The 9,267-nt window shown below is 41.8% G+C and overlaps 1 protein-coding gene across 1 annotated transcript in view; it reads right to left on the bottom strand.

Moving 5' to 3' along the window:
* Positions 1-2,846: 2,846 nt before the first annotated feature.
* DYNC2I1 (dynein 2 intermediate chain 1) overlaps positions 2,847-9,267 on the bottom strand; it is a 159,107-nt gene continuing 152,686 nt past the window's right edge. Inside the window, exons 22-23 of the mRNA XM_075316753.1 lie at positions 4,674-4,897; positions 2,847-3,662 (exon numbers count right to left, since the gene is read on the bottom strand). Coding sequence (XP_075172868.1) covers positions 3,491-3,662; positions 4,674-4,897 — 396 coding nt within the window. The 3' untranslated portion in view covers positions 2,847-3,490. The remainder of the gene's footprint in view (positions 3,663-4,673; positions 4,898-9,267) is intronic.

Below are 9,267 nucleotides of genomic sequence, written 5' to 3'. Positions count from 1 at the left end.
TGTCGCTCAGTTCCCTTTAGGGACAAGTCTCAGCGCTATCTGTATTTTTTCAGAAACGACGACTTCCTCAGGTACGCACGTTCCTACGGGGAGTTTGTCTTCTCAGCACTCCGTACAAGCGGCCGTTAGAGCCCTGAGATCTGAACAAGGTTCTAATTGCTCTCCAGATGCCGCCTTTCGAGCCTTTGAAGGATGTCTCCCTTCCCGTTTTTCACGGGAAGTGGCCTTCTAGTAACGGTCTCGTCTCTTAGGAGAGTTTCCGAGCTAGCAACGCTCTCATACAAACTCCCTTCCTGGTCCTTCACCAGGACAGGTAGTTCTGCGTCCGGTTCCGGAATTTCTCCCTAAGGTGGTATCCCATTTTCATATCAATCAGGATATCACCTCACCTTCTTTGTGTCCTCGTCCAGTCCATCAATTTTCAGAAAGATTTGCATCTGTTGGTTCTGGTGAGAGCACTCAGGTTCTACTTCCCGCATGGCGCTCCTGCGCCACCCGGATGCACTCTTTGTCCTTGTCGCTGGTCGGCGTAAACAGTCGCAAGCTTCCAGATCCACCCTTGCTCGGGGGCTCGAGGAACCAATTCTTGAAACCTACAGTTCTACTGGGCTTCTGGTTCTCTCAAGGCCGAAGGCCCATTCTACCAGAGCCGTGGGTGCATCCTGGGCATTACGGCACCAGGCTACGGCTCAGCAGGTGTGTCAGGCACCCACCTGGTCGAGTCTACTTACTTTTACCAAGCATTATCAGATGCATACCTACGCTTCGGCAGACGCCAGCCTAGGTAGATAAGTCATTCAGGCGGCGGTTGGCCACCTGTAGGAGAGGGCCGTTTGACGGCCCTATCATGAGGTATTCTTTTACCCACCCAGGGATTGCTTTTGGACATCCCAATTGTCTGGGTCTCCCAATGGAGCGACAAAGAAGAAGGGAATTTTGTTTACTTACCGTAAATTCCTTTTCTTCTAGCTCCAATTGGGAGACCCAGCACCCGCCCTGTTTTCTCGGGGTTTTTCTGTTTTTTCGGGTACACATGTTGTTCATGTGGTATGGTTCAGTTCTCCGATGTTTCCTCGGATTGAATTGGTCTTTAAACCAGTTATTGGCTTTCCTCCTTCTTGCTTTGGCACTAAAACTGGTGAGCCAGTGATCCCACTGGGGGTGTATAGCCAGAAGGGGAGGGGCCTTACACTTTTAAGTGTAATACTTTGTGTGGCCTCCAGAGGCAATAGCTATACACCCAATTGTCTGGGTCTCCCAATTGGAGCTAGAAGAAAAGGAATTTACGGTAAGTAAACAAAATTCCCTTCTTTTTTTATATATATATAATAAATAATTGGCATATTTGATAAATTGCCCTTTTGCACATCATATTTGCATATTATTATTTGCTGCCTATTTTTTCAATTGCAGCATTATCTATTGGTGCGATACACTTTCATATTCAAATGCAATAATTGCATGCGGTTTTTTGCACATATAAAGAATAACTGGGATATTCAATAAATTGTGTTTCTGCACATCATATTTACATATTATCAACAATTTGCTGCTAATTTTATACATCTGGGTTCCCATAACTAATTTAATTGCAGCATTATTTATTGGTGGGATATACCTCTATATTCAAATATAATCATTATATGTGGGGGGTTTTTACGTATAACCAATAATTGAGATATTTTCAAAGCATCAGCATAATTTAATACGGTGAATTATATTCTTTATGCATATTAGCACTTTCACTTGTAATTGCTCGGTGTACAAATTAAAATCCAATATACCTCTTAAATTTCTTCTAGTTGACCCTTGTGATTGAATTTTATGCAATTGAGTAATATGGGCTAAATTATACTAATAACCTGTTTGTATATTTTGCTGCATGCCTCCGTCCCTCATAGGAATGTCTCTGTTAATGTACCTTTTTGATTCTTTTTTGAATATTAAAATAAAAATATTTATTGCATGAATCTCTTGTATCCATTGTTTTATTATAATAATGGAATTGTTGAGTAGGTGATGAGCAGTGCTTGGTTTTCTCCACACATACCGCTTAGAGTTGTCACCAAAAAGTTCTATCTTCGTCTCTTCAGACCAAAGAATCTTATTTCCCATAGTCTGGGAGTCCTTCATGTGTTTTTTTTGGAAACTCTATGCAGCTTTCATATGTCTTGCACTGAGGAGAGGCTTCCGTTGGGCCACTCTGCCATAAAGGCCCGACTCGTGGAGGGCTGCAGTGATAGTTGACTTTGTGGAACTTTCTCTTATAGCCCTACTGCATCTCGGGAGCTCAGCCACAGTGATCTTGGGGTTCTTCTTTACCTCTCTCCCCAAGGCTCTTCTCCCACGATTGCTCAGTTTGGCTGGACGGCCAGGTCTAGGAAGAGTTCTGGTGGTTACAAACTTCTTCCATTTAATGATTATGGAGGCCACTGTGCTCTTAGGAACCTTCAGTACTGCAGAAATTCTGTTGTAACCTTGGCCAGATCTGTGCCTTGCCACAATTCTGTCTCTGAGCTCCTTGGATAGTTCCTTTGACCTCATGATTCTCATTTGGTCTGTCATGCACTGTGAGCTGTGAGCTCTTATATAGATCTAAGGTGTGTGCCTTTCCAAATCAAGTCCTATCAGTATAATTAAACACAGCTGGACTCCAATGAAGGAGTAGAACCATCTCAAGGAGGATCACAAGGAAATGGACAGCATGTGACTTAAATATGAGTGTCTGAGCAAAGGGTCTGAATACTTATGACCATGTGATATTTCAGTTTTTCTTGTTTAATAAATTTGCAAAACTTTCTACACTTGTTTTTTTTTGTCAAGATGGGGTGCAGAGTGTACATTAATGAGAAAAAAAATGAACTTTTTTTATTTTACCAAATGGCTGCAATGAAACAAAGAGTGAAAAATTTAAAGGGGTCTGAATACTTTCCGTACCCATTGTATATTCGAATTGCTACAAAACACGATTGACCTGATGGGCATGATGGGATGGTGACAATGTTCCCATGTGCTCAATGCTGCTATTGTAAATAAATGAAAATGTACTTTACACACCTGAGGGCTGATCACACACAATCAAAACAGAATTTTCAGTAACAACATAGAAAATGCTGAAACAAGTCAAAACGATGAAACACATTTCCAAGAACACCAACACCAAAGATATAAAGAATAATTTTAATAGCCAAAAGTTTGAATATCAAGGCTGTCCTGGTGGGAAGTTTGGGACATCGATTCTTCATCCAATAGTCTAAAAATGACTGATTAGATTTGTACTTTAAACTGTATATTCTCTTTCTACAAGATATATCATCTATAAAAGCCTGTCTGTGAACATACAAATACTGTGCAACATCAAAACTGCGCAATAAAAAATATATATTTGAAAAACAGAATAAATAATGCTGCGTAGAATATAAATTGTGTCCTGTACATACAAAACTTTACAACAGATTAGTGATGTCACAGACCTCACCATCACAGATCATTATAAAATCTCCTGTAAAATTAAATGCAACTTTTCTAACTCTTGTGGTTGACTTTTAGCCATTTTCTTCTTAATATATTGGATCTCGACTTTTCCAGAAGACTTGCCCAAGGCCAGTCCCATTATATTATTGTTCTTTTCTGGCTCTCCAAAAACAGACATACTCAGCACACTGTGAATATGAAGCAGAATTAAAGGTCACCATTAAATTCTCATAACACAGAAGCTTTTCCCAGCGTTAAGGGGGTGTTACACGCAGCAATATCGCTGGTGCAAGCAGCAGCCCACGTCGTTTGTGCGTCATGGGCAAATCGCTGCCTGTGGCGCACAATATAGTTAGGAGCTGTCACACGGGACTTACCTGCCTAGCGACGTCGCTGTGTCCGGCGAACAGCCTCCTTTCTAAGGGGGCGGTTCGTGCGGCGTCACTAAGCAGCCGCCCAATAGAAGCGGAGGGGCAGAGATGAGCAGGACGTAACATCCCGTCCACCTCCTTCCTTCCTCATTGCCGGCTGCCGCAGGTAAGCTGTAGCTCGTCGTTCCCGAGGTGTCACACATAGCGATGTGTGCTGCCTCGGGAACGACGAACAACCTGCGACCTCAACAATCAACGATTTTTTGAAAAGGAACGACGTGTCAACGATGGACGATAAGGTGAGTATTTTCCATCGTTAACGGTCGTTCCTTGCTGTCACACGCAACGACGTCGCTAACGAGGCCGGATGTGCGTCACGGAATTCGTGACCCCGGCGATATATCGTTAGTGTAACGGGGCCTTTACTCCAGGTGATTGACAGGTCTCTCCCTATGTAGACACATGAGTGAGACGTGACAATCAGCTATAGCGGTGCGGGGAGCATCCAGCCGAAGGTAGAGCTGGATTAGCAAACATCACCCCCTATCGACTCCTGCCAAATCTTAAAACTATAATTTTCTCTGAAATACTAAAGTGTCCAGAGAACAAAAATATATCAGGCTGCAATTGTATATATTCAGTAGTCCTTAATAAAGAAAACTAACTGCAGTCTGGATTTTATGCATTAAGTATTTGAGAATTTTTTGGGAGAGACACTTTACCACCAGACAAAAAAATAGTTTAAAAGAACTCAGGAGTCCTCAGTGGTTGATACCTTTTAATGGGTAACTGGAAAGATGGTAATACCACCAGACAATGCACTCTTACCGGTCAGGCATAATGGCTTCTTTGGCTATTGGATGCAAGTCGTTCTGTGACAAATCCCACATGTATATGGAAGATGCTGAATCAAGGACAAAGAACACCGTTGGTCTGGTGAAGGACCATCGTACCGCAGTAACCGCCTGCCCATTAGTGCTGTCATCCCACTGCATAGCCGGAAACTGTGTGCTCATTGTGTGTAACCGAATGGAGCCATCCGAGCATCCTGCCTAATTAAGCAAAATGCAAAGAAATGCATTATTACATGTTAAATAAAGCCATTAGATCATAAATCTTATGTCCGGTTTTAGACACTGTTCACATATGCATCATTGCTTAAAAGGGGTGGTTCTCTAAAGGGAAGGCTTTTTCTAAATACCTTGATCAGCCAATTCTGCATGTGAGCAGCGCTATTGCAGTCCGCTCATCCCGATGAAGTGACTTCCCCCGGGCTCCGTGATCTCTGAGATCCAGTGATGTCACATCAACTTCCAGTTGACCTGACATCACCGAGGCCGGTCCCAGTCTCCCTGAGTGATTGGGCTGTGGGCGGCGTTTCACCGCTCATCACGATACAGCATCGAAGCGCAGCATGTCGCATGCGCTCTCCTTCACTGCAGAGCAATGCTGGACTGTGACGCTGGACTGTGATGAGTGGTGAAACGCTGCCCACAGCCCAGTCACTCAGGAAGACTGGAGCTGGCCTCAGCAGTATCAAGTCAACTGGACGTTGACATGACATCACCGGATCTCAGAGGTCACGAAGTCCGGGGGGTTATTTCAGGACATGAGCGGACCGCAATAGCGCCACTCAGAGGCAGAATTGGCTGATCAATGTATTTAGAAAAAGCATTCCCTATCACTTTTCACCCTAATGTGGTCACTACTGCAGAGTAGTGAACCACGCTTTTAACAAAAGTCAAGACCCTTTGCCAGATCAACCTTAAAACACACTGCGCCCTCCCAGATCCCTGCAACTTTTAACAGGGGTCCCTCTATTTTGACAGCAAAAATAGGGCAAAATACTGAATGAATTGTCAAAAGAGACTTCATACTGAGGCGCCAATGCAAATATCAACATCGTCCAAAACCCCGCAAAAACGTTATGCATGATGTAGAGACAAAGCAGAGCTCAGGGTGTGGGGATGAGACCTTTCCAGCGAAATATAAAAGCTTTATATCTTCCATAGCTTTTAATTTTACACACATGTATGCAAGAATATAATATTATATATATATATATGTATATATATATATATATATATATATATATATATATATATATATATATATATATATATATATATATATATATATATATATATATATATATATATATACACACATACATACAGTAAAAATAGATAAATAGATGACAGATGTTGAAGATCTAAGACTTTCCCTTAATGTCAGGTGGAGAGTGAACAGTAGTTGGGAGAGTCTGATGTTATTTTAGGTTATCTTCCTTTTCTCCAGTCCCTATTATTATGGATCTTTCAGCCGCAGTACTGTGAAGGTAACTCGGGGCTAGGCTTATTAGTCTCATAAGTGCCTCACATTTGGAATACTGAATATAAAGCATGTGGATGCAGACTTGCCGGATAATTCTCTTTGCAGGGAGAAGATTAAACAGACTTAACAGGATAACGACAGATTTAATGGCTGTCACACAAAGTTTTATGTATGGTGGAAGACAAGTAATGTAAGGACAATCTAAGACTTCCAGACATTGTATTTTTCTGCCGAAAGATGTTTTTGTTTTTTTTTAAATGAAATTTTCTAGAGATACCACCTGTCCGCAGGCTTAAGAGCGTAAGTTGAAAGAGAATCTTTCATAAATTTTTACTTTATAATCTGTATATTTTTGCACAAAGTAGCAGGAAAGTAGATAAAAACTCTTTTCTCCTTTCTCGTTGTGCCGATCTTATGGACACTGAATATATTAATTTTCTTATCATCCAATAAGGCATTTTATTTTGTTCAGCTCTGTAGACGCTCATAGTTCTGTCATGCTTGCCAAGTGAGCATAGCACGTGCGTTCAGACCTATGGGCGTCGGACGCACAACAAAAAAACACAACAAATAAAGTAGACATCGGGGACATGATAACGGTGGGCCTTGGAGCTAGTGAGAGGGGTAGATGGGACACCTCCTGCACTCACCTGCAGCTGTCCCTACTTTCCTAGCCAGTCCCTATACAGTTTCGTCAACTATCGCCAAGCAGGAACCCTGAGAAAAATGACCCTGTGAAAAACACCGCAGCAACGAAAAAAGGATCAATCCTACTTCAAGACAACGCCCCAGCAGGATCTTACACCAACGTGGCCAGAGAACAAAAGGATTTGCATCTTCAGCAAGGGTTGCTGGGAAACACGACTACTTAAACCTGAAAGACTTTGCTTGCCGAAAATGATATGCTAAATTGTTAGTTTCGCTTGCAAAGGTTAAATTTTCAGTTTAACCTGATGTTAACACCTTTCGCGTTTAAAATTAGTTTTCTCAACTTTTTTTTTTTCAGTTTGGCACTAACAGTTGTTTATTTTTACAAATTTGTTGTAACACTGAGGTGAACAACTACTTTTTGAACACATTTTTATTAGATATCAACATTTATTCTCAGTTTCCTTTCAAGCAGGGACTCGCGTTTTTCACTTGTCTCAGCTGTTTGAGACAGTTTTGCTTTCTTCGCTCTTGGATTAACTTGCACAAGAAATGGGCGGCATGATAAAAAACAGTCCCTAGTATTATGACCCTTCGCAATCATCTCACACTGATCACAGATCTAATAGGTGAACCTCTCTCCCTCTGTGTATATATATATATATAAAATCAGAAAATGTGTGTCCTAAAGCTTCTCGCTTCTCAGGTAAGAAAGCTGCCTCACAGTCAGACTGTTTTAGTTGTCCATGGCAACCGATCAGTGCTAAGTTTTTTATTTACCTCAGCTGCTTCCATCCTGAAAGCTGCACTCTGGTTGCTATAGGCAACCAGAATGACCTTACTGCGAGGCAATTCTCATAAGTGGGGCCCCAAATACTTCTGCAGTGGTTGTTGAAAGTTACAAACTTTAGAGCTAGTTATCAAGTTGCCCCATCTTAGCGACAATATGGTTGCTGTTCCTTTAAGAACGACTCTTTGGGTACTGTTGCTTTAAAGGGAATCTGTCACCAAGTTTTTCCCTTATGAGTTGCGGCCCGCACCAGTAAGCCCTTATATACAGCATTCTAATATATTGTATATAAGAGCCCAGGCCGCTGTTTAGAACATAAAAAACACTTATTATATTCACCTTAGGCAAAAAAAGTGGTTTTGTATTCAACACACAGACACCAATTTTCTCCTTTATTTCTATACAGCCTAAATTCGGGGATCCAAATCTCATGAAGGGGGGGATTTGAGTTTTAATGTTCGCAGTATTTTTAGTCTGGTAGTAAAGACGGCCGTGCAAATTTTCACTCTAATAGGGTGAAAACGGTTTTGTATTCTGCGGGCTCCATACACAGATGTTCTGCTTTAGAGAGATATACGGATTTTTGTGTACTCACCGTAAAATAGTTTTCTCTTAGCCATCATCGGGGGACACAGCACCCACCCTGTTGGGCCTTGGTTCTCTCAGTACCTTATTTGTGTGCCCCAATGAGGCGTCAGAGAAATAAAATATATATATATATATATATATATATACACACATATATATTATATACATATATATATATATATATATATATATAAAAAGCTGTGTGTATGTCTGTATGTATGTATATATATATAAGTCCGCTAAAGGAATCCGCACCGTCGCATTTACATTCACGAACGTTTGCACACACGATCCATGTGACTCAGGGAACATCATAGACTATGTTTGGGCGAGAAAATTTAATCCCACGCTTTACAGTTACTCTCCAAAAATCCTGCCTCCATTAAACTGAATGGAGGTGGGAGCTACAGGCTATTAATAGCAACTGTCAGTGGTTGCTATAGGAACAAAAAAGAGAATTTTGTTTACTTACCGTAAATTCTTTTTCTTATAGTTCTGTCTTGGGAGACCCAGACCTTGGGTGTTTAGCTTCTGCCTCCGGAGGACACACAAAGTACTACACTAAAAAGTGTAGCTCCTCCCTCCGAGCATATACACCCCCTGGATGACAAATCCAACCAGTTTAGTGCAAAAGCTGAAGGAGGACATCCACAAAGTACTACACCTACAAGTGTAGCTCCTCTCTCTGAGCTTATACACCCCCTCTTGAGCCAGTCACAGCCAGTTTAGTGCAAAAGCTGAAGGAGAATAGCCACCCACAAGTAGAACAGAGCAAGAACCGGAACAACCGGAGACTCTGACCACAACAACAGCCGGTGAAAAACACGCGGAACAAGGAAATTGCCAACAGGCAACAGGGAGGGTGCTGGGTCAACCAAGACGGAACTATAAGAAAAAGAATTTACGGTAAGTAAACAAAATTCTCTTTTTCTTTATCGTTCCTTTGGGAGACCCAGACCTTGGGACGTTCCAAAGCAGTCCCTGGGTGGGAATAAACAGAAAAACTAAGAAGTAGGCAGAACCTAACTTCACAAATGGGCGACAGCCGCCTGAAGGATGCGT

Source organism: Anomaloglossus baeobatrachus, chromosome 6, assembly GCF_048569485.1.
Source record: "Anomaloglossus baeobatrachus isolate aAnoBae1 chromosome 6, aAnoBae1.hap1, whole genome shotgun sequence".
Lineage (NCBI taxonomy): Eukaryota > Metazoa > Chordata > Amphibia > Anura > Aromobatidae > Anomaloglossus > Anomaloglossus baeobatrachus.
The sequence above is the reverse complement of the archived record's forward strand: the minus strand, read 5'-3'. Positions and strand labels throughout refer to the sequence as shown.